Source organism: Acomys minous (genome assembly GCF_964271855.1).
Source record: "Acomys minous genome assembly, chromosome: 16".
NCBI lineage: Eukaryota > Metazoa > Chordata > Mammalia > Rodentia > Muridae > Acomys > Acomys minous.
Window position 1 is genome coordinate 2632155 of NC_140498.1, and position 26707 is coordinate 2658861.

General features: G+C 54.1%; 3 protein-coding genes across 9 annotated transcripts; all 3 read left to right on the forward strand.

Annotated features, from left to right (window-relative positions):
* The first annotated feature begins 294 nt into the window (after positions 1-294).
* On the forward strand, positions 295-11795 carry LOC311586402 (tumor necrosis factor ligand superfamily member 12). 3 transcript variants are annotated; one of them, XM_084762349.1, is made up of 7 exons: positions 295-629; positions 784-834; positions 1423-1498; positions 2592-2645; positions 4903-4938; positions 10826-10950; positions 11105-11795. In XM_084762349.1, exons 1-7 carry the CDS (start codon positions 471-473, stop codon positions 11354-11356), a joined length of 753 nt encoding a protein of 250 aa, XP_084618475.1. In that variant the 5' UTR covers positions 295-470; the 3' UTR covers positions 11357-11795. The 3 variants fall into 3 exon arrangements, with proteins under 3 accessions (XP_084618475.1, XP_084618477.1, XP_084618476.1); XM_084762350.1 differs by having other exon boundaries at positions 299-629; positions 787-834; XM_084762351.1 differs by lacking the exon at positions 784-834.
* Positions 11796-12048: 253 nt separating this feature from the next.
* TNFSF13 (TNF superfamily member 13) lies at positions 12049-15777 on the forward strand. Of its 2 annotated transcripts, XM_084762354.1 has the most exons (6): positions 12054-13129; positions 13643-13721; positions 13853-13900; positions 14055-14173; positions 14382-14520; positions 15465-15777. In XM_084762354.1, the coding sequence occupies exons 1-6, from the start codon at positions 12899-12901 to the stop codon at positions 15572-15574; spliced, it is 726 nt and encodes a 241-aa protein (XP_084618480.1). In that variant the 5' UTR covers positions 12054-12898; the 3' UTR covers positions 15575-15777. The 2 variants fall into 2 exon arrangements, with proteins under 2 accessions (XP_084618481.1, XP_084618480.1); XM_084762355.1 differs by lacking the exon at positions 13853-13900 and having other exon boundaries at positions 12049-13129.
* A 1118-nt stretch (positions 15778-16895) lies between these two features.
* On the forward strand, positions 16896-26601 carry SENP3 (SUMO specific peptidase 3). 4 transcript variants are annotated; one of them, XM_084762342.1, is made up of 12 exons: positions 16896-17187; positions 17541-17787; positions 17916-18623; positions 19922-20161; positions 20239-20350; positions 20723-20870; positions 20981-21028; positions 22122-22199; positions 25319-25456; positions 25633-25716; positions 25830-25880; positions 26360-26601. In XM_084762342.1, the coding sequence occupies exons 3-12, from the start codon at positions 17927-17929 to the stop codon at positions 26468-26470; spliced, it is 1707 nt and encodes a 568-aa protein (XP_084618468.1). In that variant the 5' UTR covers positions 16896-17187; positions 17541-17787; positions 17916-17926; the 3' UTR covers positions 26471-26601. The 4 variants fall into 4 exon arrangements, with proteins under 4 accessions (XP_084618468.1, XP_084618469.1, XP_084618470.1 ...); XM_084762343.1 differs by having other exon boundaries at positions 17573-17787; XM_084762344.1 differs by having other exon boundaries at positions 17588-17787.
* Positions 26602-26707: the final 106 nt, after the last annotated feature.

A 26707-nucleotide genomic window follows, 5' to 3' on the forward strand; every position in this document is an offset into this window, starting at 1 on the left:
GAAAGAGGGAATTTCAACCCAGAAAATGCCTCCATTCGGCCTGTAGCAAATCATTTGGGGCATTTTCTTGATTAATTACTGCTGTGGGAGGGCCCAGCATCTGGGGCGGTGCTGGGTTCCTGGGGCCAGAGCCCCCATACCCATCCATCCCTGGCACAGTGGCCTGGGTGGACGCCTCTCCACTTCTGCTTTTACTGACTCTCAGAGCCTGTGTCTGTGGTGGCACTGCGGTTGCCCGCTCGCACACGCCCGGGCGCTGGGCGCATCTCACTTCTTGCACTGCACTCCGGGGAGGCTGGAGTTTTTAATCGCACAAACAGTGTCCGGCTTCCTGTCCTCCTCCGCCCCCCTCCGGCCTGCTTCCCTGGCCCCTCCCTCTCCCCTAGTCCGATCCGCCCACCAGCTCCCCCTCCCCATCCCTCGGGTCCCGGGATGGGGGGGCGGTGAGGCAGGCACAGCCCCCCGCCCCCATGGCTGCCCGTCGGAGCCAGAGGCGGAGGGGGCGCCGGGGGGAGCCGGGCACCGCCCTGCTGGCCCCGCTGGTGCTGAGCCTGGGCCTGGCGCTAGCCTGCCTTGGCCTCCTGCTGGTCGTAGTGAGCCTGGGAAGCTGGGCGACGCTGTCTGCCCAGGTGAGGCCCTCAGAGTACCCTTTCTGGGCGCATTAGGAGTAGAAAGTGCAGAGAAGCAGTTGGGGGCCGGGTGGGCAGGGGGTCAGGGGAGCTGAGCAGGGGTGGAGGATGAGATTGTCAGGAGGAGGGCAGGGTGACGCTGCCTCCTTCCCAGCAGGAGCCTTCTCAGGAGGAGCTGACAGCAGAGGACCACTGGGAGCCCCCTGTGAGTAGGCGAGGATGCTGCGTGCAGGATGCCAGCCAGGAAAATGTGTGGAGCTGAGGCTTTGGCTGGCTGTGCCAGTTTTGTGTGTGTGTGTGTGGTGTGTGCCTTCAGCTGTGTGTGTGACGACTCTCGCGTGAGTGTGGCGAGACCCACGTGGGTGTGTCGGGGTGCGAGAGAGCATGATCTGGGTGTAAGGAGGTAACTTCTTAGCATAAGGTAAGAGTTGTGTTGCAGGAGTGGGCAGTGCTGATTGGCTGTGAGACTGACAGAGCTGAGCCTGACACCAGAGGCAGGCTGGACGCATATGTATCACCTAGGCACACATGCTGTCTGCCCCACCTCCGTGTGCGTGCGTGTGCGTGTGCGTGTGTGTGTGTGTGTGTGTGCAGTATGTCAGTAGGGTATGGGCTGTTGACTGGGGCATTCAAGTCTGTCTGGTCTCCCCAAAGAGACGAGGACCCAGCCTCACTCCAGGTTTGGCCGACCCTTAGGGTTTGTGTCTGTTTCTGGCTGCTGGTTGTTCTGACAGGCCCTGTGGCTGTTTCTCTCTGGAAGGTTCTGTTTGAGCCCTGCCCTTAATTCCCCTAGGAACTGAATCCCCAGACAGAGGGAAGCCAGGATGTGGTGCCTTTCTTGGACCGACTAGTCCGGCCTCGGAGAAGTGGTGAGCATTTGTCCGTCTTCCTATAGGAGCGACAGCTCAGGCTGCGTCAATGTTTGGCCCTTCACTACAAAGTCTTACGAAGTTGGCAGAGCAAAACTATTATTTTCATAGAGAAACCGAGGCAGGCAGCATAAAGGAGACACAGAGTCACACAGCTAGGCAGTCTGGGATCTAGGAATTGTAGCGCTACCTTTTGCCACACGGAGCTGCCCCCTGTGGACCACAGATGCCGGGCAGTTAGACTCCTAGAGCCCACCTAAGGACAAGGTGGGAAGGCTGAGGCCTGGGCTGCTTCTTTTAGTTTTTTGAGACAGGGTTTCTCTGTGTAGCCTTGCCTGTCCTGGACTCGCTCTGTAGACCAGGCTAGCCTCAAACTCACAGCGATCCGCCTGCCTCTGCCTCCCAAGTGCTGGGATTAAAGGTGTGCGCCACCACTGCCTGGCTGAGAGTGTGTGTTTTTAATACTCATTTTTTTGTTAGTTTATTTTGGTTTTGTTTTCGTTTTTTAAGACAGGGTCTCTCTGTGTAGCCTTGGCTGTCCTGGACTCGCTTTGTAGACCAGGCTGGCCTCGAACTCACAGAGATCTGCCTGCCACTGCCTCCCAAGTGCTAGGACTAAAGGGGTGCGCCACCATGGCCAGTGGTCTGGGCTTCTTACACAAAGGCGTCCATGAGTCAATGGTTCATTACTATATATCCGAGGTTGGATGGATGAAATGGCCCTGGTGTGTGTGTGTGTGTGTGTGTGTGTGTCTGTGTGTGTGTCTGTGTGTGTGTCTGTGTGTGTGCCTGCGTATCTGTATGGTGGTAGAGCTAAGCTTGTGTGTGTTAGGCAAACACTCTACTAAGCTGTTTTCCTAGCCTGATGTGATTATTAATGAATAGCTACCTTTTGCTCTCAGAAGCATCCCAATTTGGATAAATTATGTTGTCACTGTAATGAAGGAAGACTAACCGGGAGGTAGGATGGCCAGGAGTTGGATAACACCAAGACTGCTAGGGGCCTCCGCAGGGTGAGAGGCTGGGGGCTAGCTCCTGGGTCCCCAGAGCAGGCGCTCTGCTGATTGCTAAGAAACCTTTGCTTTATTCTTAGCTCCTAAAGGCCGGAAACCACGTGCTCGCCGAGCCATTGCAGCCCATTATGAAGGTAAGTGGCCCAGTGTGAAGGCAGGTGGCCCAGTGTGAAGGGAGGTGGCCCAGTGTGAAGGGAGGTGGCCCAGTGTGAAGGGAGGTGGCCCAGTGTGAAGGGAGGTGGCCCAGTGTGAAGGCAGGTGGCCCAGTGTGAGGGAGGTGGCCCAGTGTGAAGGCAGGTGGCCCAGTGTGAAGGGAGGTGGCCCAGTGTGAAGGGAGGTGGCCCAGTGTGAAGGGAGGTGGCCCGGTGTGAAGGGAGGTGGCCCAGTGTGAAGGGAGGTGGCCCAGTGTGAAGGGAGGTGGCCCAGTGTGAAGGCAGGTGGCCCAGTGTGAGGGAGGTGGCCCAGTGTGAAGGGAGGTGGCCCAGTGTGAGGGAGGTGGCCCAGTGTGAAGGGAGGTGGCCCAGTGTGAAGGGAGGTGGCCCAGTGTGAAGGCAGGTGGCCCGGTGTGAAGGGAGGTGGCCCAGTGTGAAGGGAGGTGGCCCAGTGTGAAGGGAGGTGGCCCAGTGTGAAGGGAGGTGGCCCAGTGTGAAGGGAGGTGGCCCGGTGTGAAGGGAGGTGGCCCAGTGTGAAGGGAGGTGGCCCAGTGTGAAGGGAGGTGGCCCAGTGTGAAGGCAGGTGGCCCAGTGTGAGGGAGGTGGCCCAGTGTGAAGGGAGGTGGCCCAGTGTGAGGGAGGTGGCCCAGTGTGAAGGGAGGTGGCCCAGTGTGAAGGGAGGTGGCCCAGTGTGAAGGCAGGTGGCCCAGTGTGAGGGAGGTGGCCCAGTGTGAAGGCAGGTGGCCCAGTGTGAGGGAGGTGGCCCAGTGTGAAGGGAGGTGGCCCAGTGTGAAGGCAGGTGGCCCAGTGTGAAGGGAGGTGGCCCAGTGTGAAGGGAGGTGGCCCAGTGTGAGGGAGGTGGCCCAGTGTGAGGGAGGTGGCCCAGTGTGAAGGGAAGTGGCCCAGTGTGAGGGAGGTGGCCCAGTGTGAAGGCAGGTGGCCCAGTGTGAGGGAGGTGGCCCAGTGTGAAGGGAGGTGGCCCAGTGTGAAGTCAGGTGGCCCGGTGTGAAGTCAGGTGGCCCAGTGTGAGGGAGGTGGCCCAGTGTGAAGGGAGGTGGCCCAGTGTGAGGGAGGTGGCCCAGTGTGAAGGCAGGTGGCCCAGTGTGAAGGGAGGTGGCCCAGTGTGAAGGGAGGTGGCCCAGTGTGAAGGGAGGTGGCCCAGTGTGAAGGGAGGTGGCCCAGTGTGAAGGGAGGTGGCCCAGTGTGAGGGAGGTGGCCCAGTGTGAGGGAGGTGGCCCAGTGTGAAGGCAGGTGGCCCAGTGTGAGGGAGGTGGCCCAGTGTGAAGGCAGGTGGCCCAGTGTGAGGGAGGTGGCCCAGTGTGAAGGGAGGTGGCCCAGTGTGAAGGCAGGTGGCCCAGTGTGAAGGGAGGTGGCCCAGTGTGAAGGGAGGTGGCCCAGTGTGAAGGGAGGTGGCCCAGTGTGAAGGGAGGTGGCCCAGTGTGAAGGCAGGTGGCCCAGTGTGAGGGAGGTGGCCCAGTGTGAAGGGAGGTGGCCCAGTGTGAAGGCAGGTGGCCCAGTGTGAAGGGAGGTGGCCCAGTGTGAAGGGAGGTGGCCCAGTGTGAGGGAGGTGGCCCAGTGTGAGGGAGGTGGCCCAGTGTGAAGGGAAGTGGCCCAGTGTGAGGGAGGTGGCCCAGTGTGAAGGCAGGTGGCCCAGTGTGAGGGAGGTGGCCCAGTGTGAAGGGAGGTGGCCCAGTGTGAAGTCAGGTGGCCCGGTGTGAAGTCAGGTGGCCCAGTGTGAGGGAGGTGGCCCAGTGTGAAGGGAGGTGGCCCAGTGTGAGGGAGGTGGCCCAGTGTGAAGGCAGGTGGCCCAGTGTGAAGGGAGGTGGCCCAGTGTGAAGGGAGGTGGCCCAGTGTGAAGGGAGGTGGCCCAGTGTGAAGGGAGGTGGCCCAGTGTGAAGGGAGGTGGCCCAGTGTGAGGGAGGTGGCCCAGTGTGAGGGAGGTGGCCCAGTGTGAAGGCAGGTGGCCCAGTGTGAAGGGAGGTGGCCCAGTGTGAGGGAGGTGGCCCAGTGTGAGGGAGGTGGCCCAGTGTGAAGGGAGGTGGCCCAGTGTGAGGGAGGTGGCCCAGTGTGAAGGCAGGTGGCCCAGTGTGAGGGAGGTGGCCCAGTGTGAGGGAGGTGGCCCAGTGTGAAGGGAGGTGGCCCAGTGTGAGGGAGGTGGCCCAGTGTGGAGGGAGGTGGCCCAGGGAGGAGTGGTGGCAGGGGCAGGGAAGTCTCAACAGCCCTCTCCTATGTCCTGCAGTTCATCCACGGCCAGGACAGGATGGGGCACAGGCAGGTGAGTCCCGATCCTCAACGCTGAGCTTTCCCTTGGCCCATCACAGCGTCATCCCCCAACCCGGAAAAGGGCGTCTTCCTCCCTGTATCCAGGCTAGGAGCCCCAGAAATCAGTTTATGGAAGTTCCCTCCGTGACCCTGGTATGGAATCCAAGGAAGACCCCCCTCCAGAACCCTGGCTAGCCCCTCCCCAAAAGCCCCAGCTTTTTCATCCTACTCTCAGGCTTTTCTAAGAACCTGTGGTCCCTCCTCTGTCTGTCTGTCTGTCTGTCTGTCTGTCTGTCTCTCTCTCTCTCTGTTCCATCTTTTTTCCTCCAGTGGAACCATTGCTTCTCTAAATGTTTCTAGCCTCTGCCCATCTCTGTCCCCTACATTGACACCATGACCTGACAACCCCAGCAGACTCAGCTCCGCCCCTTTCCCCATCCTCAACCTCATCGCGTGCCCATTTTGTTGACCTCTGTTTTGAGCTAAAGCCTAAAGCCGTCCTGTCCCGTTGCTTCTCTGCTCAGCGGCCAGTCTCTCTATGTGGTGCCCTCCACCTCACTTCCTGGCTCTTGCTCACTCACGGGGCTAGTGTGCCCCTTCTGTTCCCTCACTTGAAACATACATCCTCCCACCGTGAAGGCCTGGAGGCAGGACGTGAGGGTGGATGGATGAAGGCATTAGCCATAGAGAGGAGGGAAGAACTGGAAATTCAACATTTGGCTTAAACATGCCGTGCTCGCTTAGGAGTTGGCTGAAAACACTGAGGGAAATAATAAATAGCATATACGTTGTTTTCTGTTTTGGAGCCGGGGTCTTGCTACTCCCCCTAGACTGCTCTGAAACTCCTGAGGTCAAGTGACCCTCTTGCCTCAGCCTCCTGAGGGCCTTTGCCTTCATGGCCTGGCTTGACTATCTGAGAATTGCTAATGCCGATTCCTAAGATTTGATTGGCCACGAGGGAACTGGGTTATAAGTTGATTAATTAACTGTGAGATGTCTAATAATGAACAAATGGAGAAAACAGTCAAGCGCATTTCACCAGTGGGTAGTTAGACTGGCCCAGGCTAGGTGAGAAATGGACATGGGGTTGTTTTTTAAAGCGACATGGTGATCTGAGGCACGAGACGAGAGAGGAACACCCCGAGAATGAAGCTGGGCAGAAGGGGAAGCCAGTGGAGGCGAAGGCAGAACCTCAGGCAGGGGACAGGGCGGCGTCCTGAGATCTCAGGCAGGAGGATGTGGCTGTCTGTGTAGAGGCAGAGAGGTCACATGAGATGAACACAGAGATGTGACTTCTGGGTTTGGTGACCTGAGTGGGTGGCTTCAGGACTGTGCTTAGCAGTGTGGACTGAGGGCAGGAAAGGAGAAGGGCTTGCGCGGCACTGACAGAGAGAGAAAGAGAGAGAGAATGTCAGCCAAGGAAAGCCTCAGTCCTTCCAGCAAAACTGTGGGTCGCCACTGGGGCCAGCACTTAGGCATTTAAATTGATCAGAGCCTCAAAACTGCCACAGCAAGAAGACACAGGTCGAACCTCCGCCTGGTACATGGAGGCTGTTCAGCTTGCCTGAGTGGTGGAGGTGGGGTTCAAAGCCAGCTAGGACAAGCTTGGGTGCTGAACACAGTCCTCATGAGAGGCACACTTGGGGCAGCATGCATCTACCCATAGGCCAGTGCCCAAGAAGGTGGAAGGAATGTTTCTAGAAGCAAGAGAGGACACACTTCTGTTGTCAAGATGCCAAAGGACCACATGAAGGCTGCTTGTGGGCTTGTGGGGAGAAGTGGGGGAGCCCTAAGAATGGCTAGGTCCCCTGGAGAAGTAGGAGCAGGGGAGCAGGAGGTCTGAGGAGAGATGCTACCAAGTCCAGCCCTTGTAGGGGCAAGAGAGCTGCCAGTCATCATCGGACGCCCTTTGAAGGTTTGTGGTGCTGAGGTGAGTGACCTAGGAGCCATTCACAAGTATACCATGCCCTCTGGCTGCAGCCAGCCTTGCCCTAAGCCAGTCTGTACCCAGTGTGCCGCCTTCTCCTTGCTCCCTTCTGGTTCTGAAAGGCCAGGCCAGCTCTCTTCACCTTGGTAGATATAATTTATTGGGGCAGTTCATTGAATCAACATACATGTGTCAGGAGCCTGCTGTCCACCAGGGACCAGGGGCCAGACCACGGTGAGTCACACTCACGTGCGTTTGCCTTAGGATTCACTACAGAGGATCAGCAGACAGTCTTTAATCGTGTAATTACAGTGCTGGGTGACAAGAATTATAGTAAGGTGGCCCAAGATACATGGCACTGCACAGGAAGACAAACAGTTTTACAGTGGAGTCAGGGACGCATTCCCCCTGGGAGTAGCATGGGCCTTAGTAGCCTCAAAGCCTAATTGTATGGTGCTGAGATGACCAGGAGCCATGCAAAGCCAGGCTTCTTCACGAGTCTGATGAGGCTGAAAGTTGTAAGAATTTCATCGCGGCTAGGGTGGAAAGGTACCCTATAGATGTGGGGTACCCAACCTTTTGGTTTTTTTATATTTATTTTATATGCATTGGTGTTTTACCTGCATGTGTCTATATGAGGATGTGAGATCCCCAGGTACTGGAGTTACAGACAGTTGTGAGCTGCCATGTGGGTGCTGGGAATTGAACCCTGGTCCTCTCAGAGCAGCCAGTGGTGCCCTTAACCACTGAGCCATCTCTCCAGCCCTTTTTTTTTGGTTGTTGCCATTTGTTTGTTTGTTTTTGCTTTTACTTTTTTTGGTGTTTTTTGTTTTTGTTTTGTTTTGTTTTTAACTTTAATCTATGTACATTGGTGTGAGGGTGTCAGATCTTGGAGTTAGAGACAGTTGTGAGCTGCCATGTGGGTGCTGGGAATTGAACCCGGGTCCTTGGGAAGAGCAGGCAATGCTCTTAACCAGTGAGCCACCTCTCCAGCCCCATGTGTTTTTTGTTTTTCAAGGCAGGGTTTCTCTGTATAGTCTTGGCTATCCTGGACTAGCTTTGTAGACCAGGCTAGCCTCCAACTAACTCACAGCGATCCACCTGCCTCTGCCTCCCGAGTGCTGGGATTAAAGGCGTGAACCACCACTGCCCAGCTTTTTGTTCATTTTGTAGGAACCGCATTTAGAGTCCTAGGCATGCTGGCTAAGGGTTTTACCACTGAGCTGTGCCCTCGGCCCTCGCCATGGTATAGTGTTGGTGACAGCATTACTGAGCTGTGCCCTCAGGCCTCGCCATGGTATAGTGTTGGTGACAGCATTACTGAGCTGTGCCCTCGGCCCTCGCCATGGTATAGTGTTGGTGACAGCATTACTGAGCTGTGCCCTCAGGCCTCGCATGGTATAGTGTTGGTGACAGCATTACTGAGGTCTCACACTCCACGCAGTCATTGCATGCGGCTATTGCACGCAGAACTCAATGCCCTGTGAATAGACAAGAACTGCAAATCGTTGATCGCCACACGCCATGGCTCCAAGACTTTAACCCCCTCAGCGAGGAGGCAGTGGCAGGTGCAGGCTGGTCTCTGTGAGTTAGAGGCCAGCACCTGTCTATATAGAGGACAGCCAGGACTCCGTAGAGAGACCCTGTCACAAAAACAAAACAAGCTAACGACCCCCACAAGGCCAAGGCTGGTGAAGTGGCACACACCTATAACCCCAGCATGTGGGGGGGACGAGGAAAAGGATGAGGAATCCAGGTTTATCCTCAGTTGCATAGCGAGTCTGCGACCAGCCTGAGATGCATGAGACCCTGTCTCAAAAACAAAGACAAAAACAGTAGTAATAAAACAATAAAGAGGGGCTGGAGAGACAGCTCAGTGGTTAAGGGCACTGACTGCTCCTCCAGAGGTCTTGAGTTCAATTCCCAGCAACCACATGGTGGCTCACAACCATCTATAATGTGATCTGGTGCCCTCTTCTGGCCTGCAGGTGTACATGCAGCCAGAGCACTGTATACATAATAATAAATAAATCTTAAAAAAAAAAGAAAAAAACAATAAAGAGCCAGGCGTGGTGGCGCACACCTTTAATCCCAGCACTTGGGAGGCAGAGGCAGGTGGATTGCTGTGAGTTGGAGGCCAGCCTGGTCTACAAAGCAAGTCTAGGACAGCCAGGGCTCTTACATAGAGAAACCCTGTTTTGAAAAACCTAAGGAGACAGAGAGCGCACCATGTAGTGTTTTTTTGTTTTCTGTTTTTGTAGACAAGGTCTCTCTGTGCAGTCTTGGCTGTCCTGGACTTGCTCTGCAGACCAGGCTGGCCTTGAACTCGCAGAGGTCTGTTTGCCCTGAGTGCTGGGATTACAGTTGTGTGCCACTGCAACCAGTAAGAAAAAGCCATGTATCCCATAGCTGTCACCTCATAGTCCCATCATGCCTAGTTTTATGCTCTCAATAGCCCACTGGCTGTCTCTGTCGACCACTTATTCCAGGCGTTTGTGTGCGTGGGAGCATTCAGTACATGTTTCTTTTGCTTAGTGTGATGTTTTCATGAGCAAGCACCTGCTCTTTATTGCTTTTTATAGCAGAGTTATGTCCCAGTGTATAGGAACACCACATTTGTTCATCTGTTCATCAGTGTCACTTACTCTTCTCTTTTTTTATTTTTGTTTTTAAAGCAGGGTTTCAAAACCTGCTGTTCTGGAACTCTCTATAGACCCAGGCTAGCCTTGAACTCACAGCAATCCGCCTGCCTCTGCCTCCTGAGTGCTGGGATTAAATCTGTGCCTCACTTCTGCCAGACATAATTCTTTTCTTGTTTGTATAAGAAGCTTTCACCTGGCGGTGGTGGCGTACGCCTGTAATCCCAGCACTCGGGAGGCAGAGGCAGGCGGATCACTGTGAGTTCGAGGCCAGCCTGGTCTACAAAATGAATCCAGGACAGCCAAGGCTACACAGAGAAACCCTGTCTGGGGCGGGGGGAGAGGGGAAGGAGAAGCAGCAGCAGCTTTCAATTCATAAACCATGACTCTGTGGCCTGTTGGTCATTTCTTTTTTTTTCTTTTTTCTTTTTTTTTTAAGACAGGGTCTCTCTGTGTAACCCTGACTGTCCTGCGCTCACTTTGTAGTCCAGGCTGGCCTTGAACTCACAGAGATCCGCCTGCCTCTGCCTCCCTAGTGCTGGGATTACCAGTGTGTGCCACCACGCCCGGCCCTAGTCATTTCTTTTTATTGACTCAAATAATGTACACACACACACACACACACACACACACACACACACTCACACACACACTCACACACACACACACATACACACACTCACACACACTCACACTCACACACACTCACACACACACACTCACACACACACACACACACTCACACACACACACACTCACACACACTCACACACACACACACTCACACACATTCACACACACTCACACACACACACACACACACTCACACACACATATTGTCAAAACACAAGCAGTTTCTAGTTCTTCAACTTCAGCAGTACTGAAAGTCTGAAAGTACTACCTTTTTTTGTTGTATTGTTTTGTTTTTTCGTTTTGGTTTTGGTTTTTGTGTAGCCTTGGCTGTCCTGGACTCACTTTGTAGACCAGGCTGCCCTCAAACAAACTCAACAGCGACCTGCCTGCGTCTGTGTCCCAGATGCTGGGATTAAAGGCCACCGCCGGGCCACAATACTACTCCTTATTCTCCCCAGAAGCTATCACCAGTGACAGTTTGCCCTGAAACTTCCTGGTCACATTTGTTAGATCCCGCCACACAATAACTAATTCTCACCGTGGGGCCCCGTGGGGCACGGCTCCTCCCTCACTCTGGGCCATCGGTATCTCTTCTCGGTAGGGTGGACTTCTCACAGATACAAACTCGGCGCATTCCTGGGGAGGGTGGTGGTGGGCTCCTCTAAAGGGACTCTCACTTACCCCTACACATCCACATGCAGGTGCCGATGGCACAGTGAGTGGCTGGGAAGAGGCCAAAATCAACAGCTCCAGCCCTCTGCGCTACGACCGCCACATCGGGGAGTTCACAGTGGTCAGGGCGGGGCTCTACTACCTGTACTGTCAGGTAAGCCCTGCCCGCCTCCGCGGACAAAGCAGTGGCTAGCGGGGTGACGGGTTTGGCTTGGGAGGCAGGAAGGAGGGCAGGGTATGGGTGGGAGACTCTGGGTTTCTGGGGGAAGGCACGAGACCTGGGTTTTGCGTGCCTCTTTCTACCCCAGGTGCACTTTGACGAGGGGAAGGCGGTCTACCTGAAGCTGGACCTGCTTGTGAATGGTGTGCTGGCCCTGCGCTGCCTGGAGGAATTCTCAGCCACGGCGGCCAGCTCCCCGGGGCCCCAGCTCCGGCTGTGCCAGGTGTCCGGGCTGTTGCCGCTGCGGCCAGGATCGTCCCTTCGGATCCGGACCCTCCCCTGGGCTCATCTTAAGGCGGCCCCCTTCCTTACCTACTTTGGACTCTTTCAAGTTCACTGAGGGGGTCCTGCTCTAAACTTTACCCAAACAGCTCTCAGAGCACCACGGCCCCTCCCAGCCCCCCACCTGCCCCTTGCTCCTGCCCTGCCCTCTCTTCCAAGGGCAGCTGGCCCTTGGTCACGTGTTTTCCATTCCGCAGACGTACTCCTGGTCTTTAGCGTCCCACCCCACCCCGACTGTCCACCTCACTAGCTCCCAGAGCCCCGGGCCACACCCCCCGGGTCACTGTGTTTACTGACTCTGTGCATCAGGCACCGAGATGGGCTGGACCTGGTGGCAGGAAGCGGAAGTGCCTGGGACTGCGCCAGAGGTTCTCAAATGCGAGGGGTGAGAGCCCAGGGTGAGCTCCTCCGTGGATCCCTGTGGATTTTGAAAAGATGTTATTTTTATTATTGTTGTGACAAAATGTTAAGTGGATATTAAAGAGAATAAATCATGATTTCTCTCTTCTTTGGGGCTCAGAGTTAACTGAACGTAGTGGGAAGGGAACTGGGGGACTGGGAAGCAGGGGCCTTGCATGCCTCCAACCTGCAGTTTTAAGTAGAAAGGTACCAGAACAAAAAGAAAAGAAAAGACCCATACATAACATACAAACGACATCAAAACACCTGGCCCTCGGCTCAAAGTACTGCAGGAGCAGCCTCATTTCCCTAGCAGGCGGATTTCCTGCTGCAGGGGGAATCCCGAAGGAGCAGGGCCCTTCTTCCTCTTGGCGGCCTCAGGACACCCAGCAGTTGAGCAGGTGCTGGCACAGGCCCTGGCTGGGAGATGGGATGGGAGCTGGCCTGGGGAGGACTCCAGGCTCCCAGCTACGCGGATCTGGGGAGGAGGGCTGCAGTGCTTGGGGGGGGGGGTGGCGCTCGGGGCCTTTTTTCTTTTTCGTTTTTTCTCTTTGTCCAGGGAGCCTTATGTAACAACTCTTCTTGGGAAACAGGAAGTCCAGCTTGCCAAGTTCAGCACGGGGAGTAGTGCAGGCCTGGTTCCAAACACACCCGGCCCAGGCTTAACCTCAGCACCCTGCCGGCTTCTTGTCCCTGGTTCTCCCTGCTGACCCCGAAACCCCCTTTTCATCTCCAGTCGCCCCTAACAGACCTCCTTAGAGATCTTGCCCATGCCTGAGTCAGAATGCCCTCCACAGTCGCCTTCTAAAACTCAGTGCTGCCCAGCATATACCCATCCCCTGCTCCTGGCACCATGCCCCATAACCAACCGACCTTCCCTCCTCCAACTCTGGGGCCGCCCCCGGGCTCCTGAATGCTGGCCGCTCCTTCTAGGTGTCCTCGGGCCACTCTGTCCTTCCAGGATAATTGGCACCAGAGTGCCCTGAGGCCGCGGGTTTGTGTACCCGTGGGGAGCAGGGGCACTGGTAGTACCCCAGCTTGATTTCTTCCTCTCTCTTTTTTATTCTGAAGTTCCTTTTTATTTCTCCCTTGCGTCACTGCGCTCTTCCCTTCGGTGCCTTTGCCTGTATCCTCACCCCACCCTCCTACCTCCTGGCCACCTCGCTTCTGAGACCACAGCTGCTGGCAGGGTCCCCAGCTCATGCCAGCCTCATCCCCAGGCAACATGGGGGGCTCATCCCGAGAGCCAGCCCTTTCAGTTGCTCTTTGGTTGAGTTGGGGGGCCGTTCTGGGGGCCGTGACTTGTGCTGCCGCACTCCTGATCCAACAAGCAGAGCTCCAAAGCCTGAGGAGGGAGGTGAGCCGCCTGCAGCAGGGTGGAGGGCCTTCCCAGCGCTGGAGAGACTCTTCATGGCCGAGCCTCCGGGCACAGGTGGGTAAAGGGAGATGTGAGTGCAGAGGTGAGGAATGGTGGGGGGTGGGGTGGGGTGATTGTCTTAGGGCCCCTCAGTCTGCAAAATTTCAAGCGGCTGCAAGAGGCAGCCCTGGATTTGGAAGTTGCAAGGGAAACAGCCATTCCAGTAAAATAAACTGTTAAAGGTTTGTTTTTTTTTTTTTGGTACCAAAAGCACTCTGGTTTTTGTTTTTGTTTTTTTTTGAGACAGGGTTTCTTTGTGTAGCCGTGGCTGTCCTGGACTCCCTTTGTAGACCAGGCTGGCCTCGAACTCACAGAGGTCCACCTGCCTCTGCCTCCCGAGTGCTGGGATTAAAGGTGTGCACTACCACGCCTGGCCCCAAGAACACTCTGAAAGGCAGTCAGTGCTCAGACCAGGGACCTAGGACAGGTAGAAGTTCCAGCTATTGCTGGAGCTGGGGAGGTCTGGGAACGGAGGGTGTCTGAGCCTGTCACATCTTAGTCAAATTCCGGCCCTCTTTTCATGAGCAGAGTCCTGATGTCCTGGAAGCCTGGGAACATGGGGAGAAATCCCGGAGAAGAAGAGCAGCACTCACCCAGAATCACAAGAGTGAGTGAGCCCCGGGGTGCAGTGGGTTGGGAGGTGAGCCAGAGGCATGGGGAATGCTGGCCAGAGCCGCACTGAGGGTGGAGGGGAGGCTCCGGGGCAGCCACACTGCTATTCCCCCCTTCTCTCCCCAGAGAAGCACTCAGTTCTGCATCTTGTTCCAATTAACATCACCTCCAAAGGTGAGCACTGTTTTTGAAATAACGACATTGTGGGATGGGCAGCAACTAGGAACTGCGGGGGGTGGGGCCAAGAGAACGCTAGGAGTGAGAAGGGGGAAGAGCTCACGTATCTGTGGGTGTAAGGAAAGCTGACCCGCCACATCCTCACCTCCAGTGGACTCTGATGTGACGGAGGTGATGTGGCAACCAGCTCTCAGGCACGGGAGAGCCCTGGAGGCTCGGGGATACCTTGTCCGGGTCTGGAACGCTGGGATCTATCTGCTATACAGCCAGGTAACCCCAGACAAGCCCTGAACCCACCTGTGGACATGGAGGCTGTCTGGCCATCCTTCTTTCTTATGTCCCTTGTCTGTAACGAGGGTTTTGCTGTGTCCCCCTTTCCCCCCTTACTGCCTGGCTCCTATATCAGGGCCCGTCGGGCCTCCCAGGACTGAACCTTGTCATCCTGGTTTTCCTCAGCATCTCCTCCCTCCCCTGACAGGTCCTGTTTCATGATGTGACTTTCACCATGGGACAGGTGGTATCTCGGGAAAGCCAAGGGAGACAGGAGACTCTATTCCGATGCATCCAAAGTATGCCTTCTGACCCCGACCGTGCCTACAATAGCTGCTACAGCGCAGGTGCGAACTGTGGGGTCAGGAGAGGGCTGATGTGAGGGAGGAGGTCCCACTGACTCGCGCAGAGCTGACTTGGTGTGGGGAGTTACAGTCGAGAGTTGGGACTTGGGTGGAGAGGTAAACCTAAGACTGGAGACCGAGATGCCCAGGCCCTTACAGGGAGTCAGGGTACAAGCCTGCGGACAACTAGGGTCATGCCTACAACCACAACTAACAAAAGCTGAGGGAGGAGGCTTGGCTTAAAGTTCAAGGCCAGCTTAGGCTACAGTGTGAGGCTGCCTCAAAAAAGTAAAAAAAAAAAAAAAAGGCCAGTGAGGGCTGGAGAGATGGCTCAGAGGGTAAGAGCACTGGCTTCCAGAGGTCGGTCCTGAGTTCAATTCCCAGCAACCACATGCTGGCTCACAACCATCTATACTGTGATCTGATGCCCTCTTCTGGCCTGTAGGTGTACATGCAGGCAGAGCACTGTATGCATAATAAATAAATCTTTTAGACAATAAAAAAGGCCGGTGAGATGGCTCAATTAGTAAAGATACTTGTCCCGTTCTTCACCCCTCACCACCTGAACTTGATTCCTAGGAACCCTGTAGCCGAAGGAAGGCACCGATTCTCCTAAGTTGTCCTCTACACATGCGCACGTCGTCTCCCCTGCCCCCAGTGAAAACATAAAATCAAAATGGAGGAGGGGGTGCCGGGTGTGGTGGCGCATGCCTTTAATCCCCGCACTCGGGAGGTAGAGGCAGGTGGATCGCTGTGAGCTCCAGACCAGCCTGGTCTACAAAACGAGTCCAGGGCAGGCAGCCAATGCAAACATGGAGAAACCATGTCTCGGAAAAACAAAAACAAACAAACAAATAGGAGGAGGGGCTGGAGCGGGCAGAATGAACATCTGAGAAGTCTGAGGTGGCCGTGTTTCACTGAGCATCTGTCCTCTCGTCTCCCCTCAGGTGTCTTCCATTTACATCAAGGGGATATTATCACTGTCAAAATTCCTCGGGCAAACGCAAAACTTAGCCTTTCCCCGCATGGAACCTTCCTGGGGTTTGTGAAACTGTGACTGTGCTATAAGAGGGGGTTCTAGGCTGGAAAGCACACTGCGGGTCCACCCTGGAGACTGTCGAGCTGGCCAAAGACAAGCAGAAGACAGCTCTTTGGTTTGGACTTCGCGACGGTTGTCCCTCCTTTTGCCTTTATCGCTCTTACGCTGGGCTTTGACTTCGTGGATATTAAAAAGGTAGACTATCTCGCGTTTATCTCCCACCTGGCCCCACATTTTGTTGGTGTGTGTGTGTGTGTGTGTTAAGGGGGTTTTGCAGGCTGTGCCAAGCCTTGTCCCCTGGAAGGCATCCAGCACGGCAGCACCACCTAGCGGCAGGCCGAGGGACGCCCGCAGCCTCCTCGGCTAGGGAAAACCTGTCTCCTGGCCACACCTCTCCAATGAAGCGTCCTCCACCTCAATTTACAAGCCCGGGGTAAATTGCGCCTCTCCTGTGTCTTGTTACCATCTAGGAAAATGTGTTTACGGTGCGTCGGTCTGCACGCCTTCCATGTCCCCCAGCCCCAGCCTCAGCCCCCTGGTAAACTTCCAGCCTGGGTATTGTGTTTCACGCCTTTAATCCCAGTACTCGGGAGGCAGCTCTCTGTGAGTTCGAGGCCAGTTCTGGTCTTAAGTTGTTGAGTTCCAGGCCAGCCTGGGTTACACGAGTAGAGTGCCTGCCTCAAGCAAACAAAACAACAAAAGACTCTCCAAGAGCCGACTGGTATCCGGGAAGCTTTCATGTACTGGACGCCTTGGCACGCTGGTCGCTGTTTCCTTAATGGAGCCCTGCTTAAAGTTTAAAAAAATAAAAAAAAGGGCCGGGCGTGGTGGTGCTCGCCTGTAATCCCAGCACTCGGGAGGCAGGGGCAGGTGGATCGCTGTGAGATGGAGGACAGCCTGGTCTACAGCCAAGGCTACACAGAGAAACCCTGTCTCGAAAAAACCAAACCAAACCAAACCAAACCAAACCAAAAAAAAGAGAATGAACGTCGGGCCCCAGTCCTGCCTCCATTTCCCCAGGCGCCTAGCCTCAGGCCAGTTGCTGGGGGGGCCCCTCCCCCCGACATCCTGGCCATGCCCTGGGAAGCGCGCAGGATCACCCGGAACTCAGGCCACCGAGGAGCAGGGAGCAGCCGGGTGGCTACAACGCGGAGCACGAGGCCACGCGCGACACGCAGGCGTACGGAAGGGGCGAGCGGCGGGGCTGCCACGCGCGGGGAAGCCAGGCGGATGTGCGCAGGCGCGGCTCGGTCCGGCGGCCCGGACGCCCCGAGGTGGGCGGGACTGGGCAGGAGCTGGCCGCGCCGGCGCCGCTCGCCTGGCGTGACGTGTTAACTGTGCGCCGCCAGCGGCGGTGGGCCTGGGGCTCGCGGGCGGGGAAGGAGGAGGAGGAGGAGGGGAGGCGGCGGCGGCGGCGGCGGTGGAGGTGGAGGCTAGAACCGCGTTGGAGGCCGCCGCGGTGGGGAGGCGCGGCGCGGCGCGCGGCCCAGACCCTTGGCTTCGTGAATTGAGACGGCTCCGCCTGGAGACAGCAGGAGTGGCGGGGTCGCCGCCGTCCGAAAGATGAGCCGGAAAGCCTGAGGCGGAGTCACCCGCCTTGGGGCCCCGTGTGCCCGGCTTCCCCGCTCCGGGTGAGGACGCCCCTTCCCCTCCCCCAGCCCTTCTGTGGCCTCTTCCATTTCTGGTCCTCGCTCGCACCTAACCGGGCCCGGGAGACCCTTTAAAAGACTTAGGACCGGTGTGTGCCGAGTCGCCCGAGCTTTCGGAACTGTGCCGGGGCTGGGAGGTTGCAGAGGGGCCGGCCTGGCCCCCGCGGCTCCGTTCTGTCCCCATCTCCATGATTCAGTCCCTAAGCACCGGTTCGGTTCGCTTCTAGTTTTCTTCAACATCTTATCACTCATTTCCTGAGCCGGAACCCTGGCACTCACTACCCTTCCCCCACACCTGAGGCGTGTGTGTCTCCCCCTCCCCCATATCATTCCAGGGTAAAAGGGAACTCCCCACTCGGGAACCAAGTTTTCCCGGTGAAAGTTGTCTTCCCAGGTACCCATCCATTATCAGGATTCCAGGCTGAGCCATCGCCCTGAGCAAAGTCACCCTCCGACTTCTCCTAAGGACACCCATAGTGACTTAAAAGGGGAGCTTGGAGATAAAATCTCTGAGGCCTGCCACTCAGTCGTGTTCTTTTGCTTCTTGGCCTGCACGAAAAGACGGCACACTCTGTGGACCAGGTTAACTGGGAAGAACTGAAGTTCCTAGTTTTTAGATTTTTCTTTATTCGCATATGAAATCAGAGGGAAAGTGCTGAGGAACTTGGAGGAAGAAGTAGGGTGTCTGATTCTCGCATGTTGTGTTGCAGGGTATTGGAAGATGAAAGAGACTATACAAGGGACCGGGTCTTGGGGGACTGAGCCTCCGGGACCCGGCACCACTTACAACAACCCCCGACGAGAGCGGCTTCGTTGGCCCCTTCCCCCCAAACCTCGGCTCAAGTCAGGTGGCGGGTTTGGGCCAGATCCTGGGTCAGGGACCACAGTGCCAACTAGACGCCTCCCTGCCCCTCGGCCCTCTTTTGATGCCTCAGCTAGTGAAGAAGAAGAGGAGGAGGAGGAAGAAGAGGAGGAAGAGGCAGCAGCTTGGAGGCTACCCCCGAGATGGGGCCAGCTGGGGGCCTCCCAACGTCCTCGCCCTCTCCGACCCTCTCATAGAAAAACGTGGTCCCAGCGCCGGCGCCGAGCCATGAGAGCCTTCCAGATGCTGCTCTACTCAAAAAGCACCTCGCTGACATTCCACTGGAAGCTTTGGGGGCGCCACCGAGGCCGGCGGCGGAACCTCGCACACCCCAAGAACCATCTCTCCCCCCAGGAAGGGGGTGCAACGCCACAGGTGCCATCACCCTGCTGTCGTTTTGACTCCCCCCGGGGACTCCCCCCACCCCGGCTGGGTCTGCTTGGTGCTCTCATGGCTGAGGATGGGGTGAGAGGGTCTCCACCAGTGCCCCCTGGGCCCCCCATGGAGGAAGATGGACTAAGGTGGACCCCAAAGTCTCCTCTGGACCCTGACTCGGGTAAGGTGGGAAATGGGGCGGGAAGGGTGACGAGCCTGGAGCACCGCGAGTCGCTGCTAGGGAAGCCGAGTGAGGCGTCCCGCGTAGCCGTGATGAAATGATCTCATTAAGCCTCAGTTTGAAAGCCGGCTGCAGGGCTGGAGAGATGGCTCAGTGGTTAAGAGCGCCACCTGCTCTTCCACAGGTCCTGAGTACAATTCCCAGCAACCACCTGGTGGCTCACAATCATCTATAATGTGATCTGGTGCCCTCTTCTGGCCTGCAGGTGTGCATGCAGGCAGAGCACTGTATACATAAAAGAAGGGGGGTTGGACAGGAGAACAAGGAGTCAGCGAGCCTATCGGCAGTAGTCAGGGCTCTGACTTTGAGCAGGAACGATGAGGGGACACAGATAGGAAACAAACCCTGCAGTAGCTCTCCTGTGGCCTTGATACAGATGACAAAGGGAGCTGTGGTTTAGGAAATGAGTGTTGTCTGTTCCTCTCAGGGTAAGGCCTGGATATGCGTATCTCCACAGGGCACTTGCTGTTCTTGTGGAATGGGACCTTTACCAGTAGAATATATTATCTATAGATTTTAACATTTTTATTTAGAATATTTCCTCTTTAGAGAACTCCAGCCAAATAATTTAGCATCCCCATTGTTATTGAGCCTTTCTTTAGTTTTTAAAAGTTTATTATACACTATTCTGCCCAAATGTGTGCCTGCAGGCCAGAAGAGGGCACCAGATCTCATTGTAGATGGTTGTGAGCCACCATGTGGTTGCTGGGAATTTGAACACAGGACCTTTGGAAGCAAAGACAGTGCTCTTAACCTCTGAGCCATCTCTCCAGCCCTATTGAGCCTTTCTTAAACATTGTGCACTCTTAGGTGTTAAGCATATATTGGTAGCAGATATTTCTGAAGTCTCTCTGAATCCTAGTCTTTTGCTTTCCTTCTGCTTGTAAATAGGAATGTTGTTATTATTATTATTATTATTATTATTATTATTATTATTATTATCATTATCATTATCATTATCATTTTGATATTATTTTTCCAGACTCGCTGTCCTGGACTCACTTTGTAGACCAAGCTGGGCCTCTGCCTCTCTGAGTTCTGGGATTACAGGCATATGCCATTGTCACCGGTTCATCTGTTTATTTTTAATTAAACTCTTTGGATATCCTTACGTTAGGCTTTGGGGCTCTGTGTTCCATAGGGTTCATATTGCTGCGTTCTGCTTCAGTTGTCCTCTGTGATCTTGTGTGTGTGTATCCATTCTTCCCCGGTTTCTCTTCCTGTTCTGTGCCTTGTAGGCCTCCTCTCCTGTACTCTGCCCAATGGTTTTGGGGGGCTGCCTGGTCCTGAAGGAGAACGCAACCTGGCACCCCCTGATGCCAGCATACTCATCAGCAATGTGTGCAGCATTGGAGACCATGTGGCTCAGGAACTTTTTCAGGGCTCTGAATTGGGCGCTGCAGAAGAGGCAGATCGGCCTGGGGAGAAAGCTGGCCAGCACACCCCGCTACAGGAGGAGCACGTGACCTGTGTGCAGAGTAAGCCCCAAGAGGACCCCCATCTCCTTCTGGCCAGCTCCTAGATCCCCTCTCAAGCCTCGCCTTTCTCTCTGTAGGCATCCTGGATGAGTTCCTGCAGACCTATGGCAGCCTCATCCCCCTCAGCACTGATGAGGTGGTACAGAAGCTGGAGGACATTTTCCAGCAGGAGTTCTCTACGCCCTCCAGGTGGGGTGTGGGGGGGCTGTGGCCACCCTCTAGGTGGGGTGTGGGGGGGCTGCGGCCTTGTGGATGGGGGGAGTGTTTACTCCGTAAAGGGTGTGTTTAAGGAAGTAAAAGCTACAGCTGCAGCAGAGGGAGCTGTGGTAAAGTGCCGGGCTCTGTGGGGCACTTGGGAGGGTCTTCATTTAGGATACTGTGGGACACTGAAAACCTTAGGCCTGCGTGTTCCTATGCCTCTTTTGGGGGAGTGGGAGAACCCTAAAAGGACTTGTGAAAAAAGAAAAGGTTTTTTAGATTCTTATTCTAGACAGTAGCGATATTTCTGTCTGCCCCCGCCCCATCAGCTCTTGTTTAATTCTGACACTTTGGCCTGTTCAGGAAGAGTCTGGTCCTGCAGCTGATTCAGTCCTACCAGCGGCTGCCTGGCAACGCCATGGTGCGGGGCTTCCGTGTGTCCTATAAACGACATGTGCTCACCATGGATGACTTGGGGACCTTATATGGTCAGAACTGGCTCAATGACCAGGTAAGAGGATGAAGATAAAAAGGCTGGAAAAGCCTTTGGGGTGGAGCCTTTGGACAATGGAGCCCCAAACCATCCCACACCCTCAGCGCAGGTCGCTCTCTCTTCCTCAGGTGATGAACATGTATGGAGATTTGGTCATGGACACAGTCCCTGAAAAGGTAGGGCCAGCCAGATTCCTCTGGGTTGTTTGTTTTCTTTTGAGACAGGGTTTCTCTGTGTAGCCTTGGTCTCCCTGGGACTCCATATACAGACCAAGAGACCCACCTACCTCTGCCTCCCAAGTGCTAGGATTAAAGGCGAGTGCCAACACTACCCAGCACTAACCAGATTCTCTAGTCCTCAAAATTTAGGCAATTCTGAGCAGGTTTTTTTTTTTGTGTGTGTGTGTGTTGTTGTTGTTTGTTTGTTTTGAGACAGGGTTTCTCTGTGTTAGCCTTGGCTGTCCTGGACTCACTTTGTAGACCAGGCTGGCCTTGAACTCACAGGGATCCTCCTGCCTCTGCCTCCCAAGTACTGGGATTAAAGGCCTGTGCCACCATGCCAAGCCTTTTTTTTTTTTTTTTTTTAAAACATCTCTCAGCCAGGCGTGATGGCACACGCCTTTAATCCCAGCACTCGGGAGGCAGAGGCAGGTGGATCTCTGTGAGTTCGAGGCCAGCCTGGTCTACGAAGTGAGTCCAGGACAGCCAAGGCTACACAGAGAAACCCTGCCTCGAAAAACAAAAACAAACAACAACAACAAAAATCTCTCATCTCCATTTTATCTAACCAGGGTCTGTGTTTTGGGAAGAGAGGTAGTAAGTGCTGGTCTATCCATTTTAGATCTGTAAGGCAGTCTTTAGTGTTACTTCTTTAGTTAACCCCAAGAACTGAGACAGGAACTTAGCTGTAAGTGAACGTTAATAACAGTCCTACTTGCTGGGCATGGTGGTACACGCCTCTAACTCCAGCACTCTGTGAGTTCAAGGCCAGCCTGATCAACATAAGCACAGCCAGAGCTACACAGAGAAACTCCGTCTTGAAAAACAAAAACCGCTCTCCTGTCCTATTAAGGGAACTAGCCTGCAGTGGCTGAAGGCTAAGGGAACTAGCCTGCAGTGGCTGAAGGCTAAGGGAACTAGCCTGCAGTGGTTGAAGGCACTTCTCTTAGGCATGTGAGGTGCAGTGTGGATGGGGAGGGTGGAGGGGCAACTTCGTGGGCAACTCTGAGGCCTTTTAATTCTATCCAGCTCTTCTGTGTCTTTGGCACAGGTGCATTTCTTCAACAGTTTCTTCTATGATAAACTCCGTACCAAGGGTTATGATGGGGTCAAAAGGTGGACCAAAAATGTAAGTTATGCATTCACAACTGCTGTGAAGCACCTTGTCTCTAAAGAAAATGTAAGAGTTTTGCTGTCTGTGAGTCCTTTCCCCAACCGAAGTCACCACTGCTCAACACCAAGTATCGTGTGTGCCGGGCACTCTAGTAGGAGGAACTAAGGACACAAGATTAAATAAGGGACAAGTGTTGCCTTGATGAAATGAGGCTAATTTCAGTGCATCATAGAGTGCTGTGAACACACCAAGATAGCAGGTGGGTCTCCCTAGACCTAGGAAGGCCTTCCTCCTCTGAGGGATAGGAGTTGCCATGTGCAGTCTGGGAAACAGTGCTCTAAGTAAAGGAGACTCAGATAGAGAAAGACTATGTTGTGAGCACAGTGACAAACCATAGGATGGTACAGAATTAGGTAGAGAAGATCATGTGAGGCATGTAAGGAACACTGACAAAGATAGCCACTGAAAAATTACATTTTAAAAAATACTTTTTAAAATTTTATCCTATGTGCATTGGTATGAAGGTGTCAGATCCTTGGAACTGGAGTTACAGACAGTTGTGAGCTGCTCTGTGGGTGCTGGGAATTGAACCCAGGTCCTTTGGAAGAGCAGACAGTGCTGTTAGCCACTGAGCCACCGCTCCAGCCCTGAATGAACGTGGGTGTGCATGCCATGGTGTGCACTCGAAGGCAGGAGACAGCGCGGAAGAGTTAGGTTTTTCTTCTGTTCTGTGGGTTCCAGAGCTCAAACTCAGGCCGTCAGGCTTGGTGGGAGCCGCCTCTCCCGCCCTCCCATTCCGTGATGGAATGCAAGGGGAAAATAGTCCAGGTAAAGCAGCTTGACTGGAGCACCCAAAGGAGAGGCAAGAGGAGGTTAATTAGCGGGGTGTGGGGCACACACAGTCACAGCACTCAGGTGCATCGCTGTGAGTTCGAGGCCAGCCTGGTCTACAAAGTTTGTGAAGGACAGCCAAGTCTACACAGAGAGACCCTGTCTCAAAAAAACAAAAAAATAGGCTAACGTAAGGAAGAACTAGAAGAACATCCTGCAACTTTCATATAGGAGATGAGAGCAGTGGGGGATGATATTTGAGCTTTGGTCTTAAGTAATGGGAAAAATTGGGAGAGGAAAAGCTGGGCGTGGTCTACTAAGTGAGTCCAGAACAGCCAGGGCTACATAAAGAAACCCTGTTTTGAAAAACCAAAAAATAAAAATTAAAAAATTAAAAAATTTTGCGAGAGGAGCAGGTTTTTCTGTAGATGCAGGAGTTTCTGTAGGTTTCTCTGCCCTGTAACTGAAAAGCCAGGAGGTTTCTACATGACAAAGGTGACTTGGGTTCTAACACTCACAAGTCTTCCTCCTGTCACCTAGCCCTACCCCATCTCCCCAGGAAGTAGCTACACTGCAGCCAGGCATCACTCCCCTCTGGACTACACCCCAGCCCTAGCGCCAGTATTTAATGTCTGCTCAGGTTACTCAGGGATGTGTGAGAGCCTCATTTTCTAACAGTAAAAGCAAGAGTGACACACGGTTTCCTACCTGAGATGAATTTCTTTTGTGGGTCAGGGAGAAGGCCCAGTGGGCGGGCAAAGGTGGCTGCTGCCAAACGCCTTGAGTTTGATCCCTGGGACTCACGTGCTGGAGGGAGAGAACCAGCTTGTCCTCTGACCTCCACGCATCTACTCTGGCATGTGTGCCCCTCCTCCCAATAATAAACATGGAATAACATTTATGTCCGCCTTGTGCTGTTTACTTATGTGACCGTGAGCAATTACTTTCCCAATTTGCAGTTTCCTTATGTCCTGGGTGACAGAATTTTATTGTAGGGTAACTGTAAACCTTAACTGAGCATTTCAGACCATGCCTTCAATGTGACAAATGAGAAAAGTTTACTCTCTATAATGCTCTCTCCCCCTGAAAGACGGCCAGGTATAGAAGGCTGTGTGTGTACGGGAGCTTTGTCTCCATAGATGTCTCTGCACCACATGGCATGTCAGAAGTGGGCGGCAGATCCTGGGACTCAGGTTACAGATGGTTGTGAGTCACCATGTGGGTGCTGGGAACTGAACTCAGATACTCATGAAGAGCAGCCAATGTTCTTAACCCATGAGCTATTTCTCCAGCCCTAGAGTCTGTGCTCTTACCTAGACTTTTTCCTTTAATGTATAAGTACCTGGCACCAGACACAGTCTCCTGTAGCAGAGGCTGGCCCTGAGTTCCTAATTCTACCTCCCAGGTGCTGGAATTACAAGTCCCATGTGTGTTCTGATGCTACCTTCTGTTTTTACCTTTCTTCTTCAACCATCAAATAACATCAGCCAGGTTGATGGTGCATGCCTGTAATCTCAGCAGCAGGAGGAAGAGGCAGGAGGATCTCTGAGTTTGAAGCCAACCTGGTCTACATAGTGAGTTCCAATCCAGCCAGGGATATGTAGAGAGATCCTGTCTCAAAACAGCATCTGGGCTCAGCCTATGAAGTGCATGGAAGGACTTGGGTTTGATCCCCACATAAGAAATCCAGGCCAGGGGTAGTTGTGGTGGCAGCGCTTCTGGAGTGGAGATATGTGGGTTTCTGGGACTTGCTGGCCAGCCCACCAAGCTTACTTGCTAGGTCTTAGGTCAGTGAGGGACCCAGTCTTTTTTTTTTTTTTTTTTTTTTTTTTTTTTTTTTTTGGTTTTTTGAGACGGTTTCTCTGTGTAGCCTTGGCTGTCCTGGACTCACTTTGTAGACCAGGCTGGCCTCGAACTCACAGCGATCCGCCTGCCTCTGCCTCCCGAGTGCTGGGATTAAAGGCGTGCGCCACCACGCCCGGCTTGAGGGACCCAGTCTTAAACAAAAGGTTGACATTGACAGCAGAATGACACTCAGAACTTGTCCTCTGAGTGCTTCACGTGCATGGCACATAGAATACACACAATATTAGGAACAGGGTAGGGATGTAAGTACTTGCTTAGCGTGCAGGAGACCCCAAGTTGTATTCCCAAAAGTGTCACCATATGATGCTGAGCCCTGCCTCGCAGTCCATGACCTCCATTTTGTGACTGCTTTGCCTGTTCTGTACACTTTCTTTTGAGCCCTCATGGCAATCAGCTGGGTTCTATGTCGTATCTGACTTCAAGCACTCTCTGTTCAGGTGGACATCTTCAATAAGGAACTACTGCTGATCCCCATCCATCTGGAGGTGCACTGGTCCCTTATCTCAGTCGATGTAAGGCAGCGAACCATCACCTATTTTGACTCACAGCGAACGCTAAACCGCCGCTGCCCTAAGGTTTGAGGGGGTTGTGGGAAAACAAGTAGTAAAGATGTGGGAGCTGTGGCAGCAAGTAATTTCAGGAAGAACTGTGGGCTGTGAGTCTGAGGGGAGTTGGCGTGGTGTTTGCCACTGTCATACTCTGCATTAAGCCAGTAAATAACGAGATACCACTTTTTTCCTTGCCCACATAGCATATTGCCAAGTATCTGCAGGCAGAGGCGGTAAAAAAAGACCGACTGGACTTCCACCAAGGCTGGAAAGGCTACTTCAAAATGGTGAGTTTCCAGAGGGAAATGTGTGGTGCTGAGCATGGTGGGTGGGGGCAGAAATGAACTCAGCCTCGGGCGGGAGCCTCCAAGTGAAGAGATTCGCGCTTTCTGTTCCCTAGAACGTGGCCAGGCAGAACAATGACAGTGACTGCGGCGCCTTTGTGTTACAGGTAAGCAAACGGGCCGTCCTCTTAGCTCTGCAGAGGCTGGCTTGGGGTGGGTGGGAGGTTTTTGCCTCAGCTGGTTCAGGAAGTAGACAGCACCTTGATGCCTGACGGCCCGAGTTTGAGCTCTGGAACCCACGGAGCAGAAGGAAAACCTAGCTCTTCCGAGTTGTCTTCTGCCTTCACGTGCACAGAAGCCCTGCGCCATTGGTCAGCAGGCCTGTCTGCATCTCAGCAGGGACCGGTTCTCTGGCTTTGCTCCTGACACACAGGCTTCCCACCTTCCTCCTTCCAACTCAGTGTATCTTCTCCACCTTACATGCTGCGTGTGTTATGTAGGGTGTTTCTAAGCCCAGGCTGTTAGACGCTAATGCAGGTCCGTATGAGAGGTGGGGATCTGGTTAGTGTGACGTATACAGCGCAGTCCTGACTTGAGAGGGATGATCTGTAAAATGGTTCTCATGGCCTGCTTTGTTGACACCCAGTACTGCAAGCACCTGGCCCTGTCTCAGCCATTCGGCTTCACCCAGCAGGACATGCCCAAACTCCGACGGCAGATCTACAAGGAACTGTGTCACTGCAAACTCACTGTGTGAGCCTCAGACCCCAGACCCTTAGCCCAGCCTGGGCAGGGGAACAAGGGAGACCCTTCCCAAGAAACTCCAGTTCCTTTGTCTCCCCACCCAGTTCCCTTTGGGTTTTCATATTTAAATGTTTGATTTCTGTATTTTGTTTTCTTTGCAAGAATGTTGGTTTCTGATGGGAAGGGAATGGCCACATAAAAGCCTTTTTCTCCCTCTCTAGGGGAATGTTGCCTTGTGGCCTAGGTGGAG

Coding starts and splice junctions, on each gene's coding strand:
- TNFSF13 (XM_084762354.1), top strand. CDS start 12,899: ATGCCAGCCTCATCCCCAGGCAACATGGGGGGCTCATCCCGAGAGCCA. Junction 13,901..14,054: donor AATTAACATCACCTCCAAAG/GTGAGCACTGTT, acceptor CCTCACCTCCAG/TGGACTCTGATGTGACGGAG. Junction 14,174..14,381: donor TCTATCTGCTATACAGCCAG/GTAACCCCAGAC, acceptor CTCCCCTGACAG/GTCCTGTTTCATGATGTGAC.
- LOC311586402 (XM_084762349.1), top strand. CDS start 471: ATGGCTGCCCGTCGGAGCCAGAGGCGGAGGGGGCGCCGGGGGGAGCCG. Junction 630..783: donor GGGCGACGCTGTCTGCCCAG/GTGAGGCCCTCA, acceptor CCTCCTTCCCAG/CAGGAGCCTTCTCAGGAGGA. Junction 4,939..10,825: donor ACAGGATGGGGCACAGGCAG/GTGAGTCCCGAT, acceptor ATCCACATGCAG/GTGCCGATGGCACAGTGAGT.
- SENP3 (XM_084762342.1), top strand. CDS start 17,927: ATGAAAGAGACTATACAAGGGACCGGGTCTTGGGGGACTGAGCCTCCG. Junction 22,200..25,318: donor TCAAAAGGTGGACCAAAAAT/GTAAGTTATGCA, acceptor CTCTCTGTTCAG/GTGGACATCTTCAATAAGGA. Junction 25,717..25,829: donor GGAAAGGCTACTTCAAAATG/GTGAGTTTCCAG, acceptor TCTGTTCCCTAG/AACGTGGCCAGGCAGAACAA.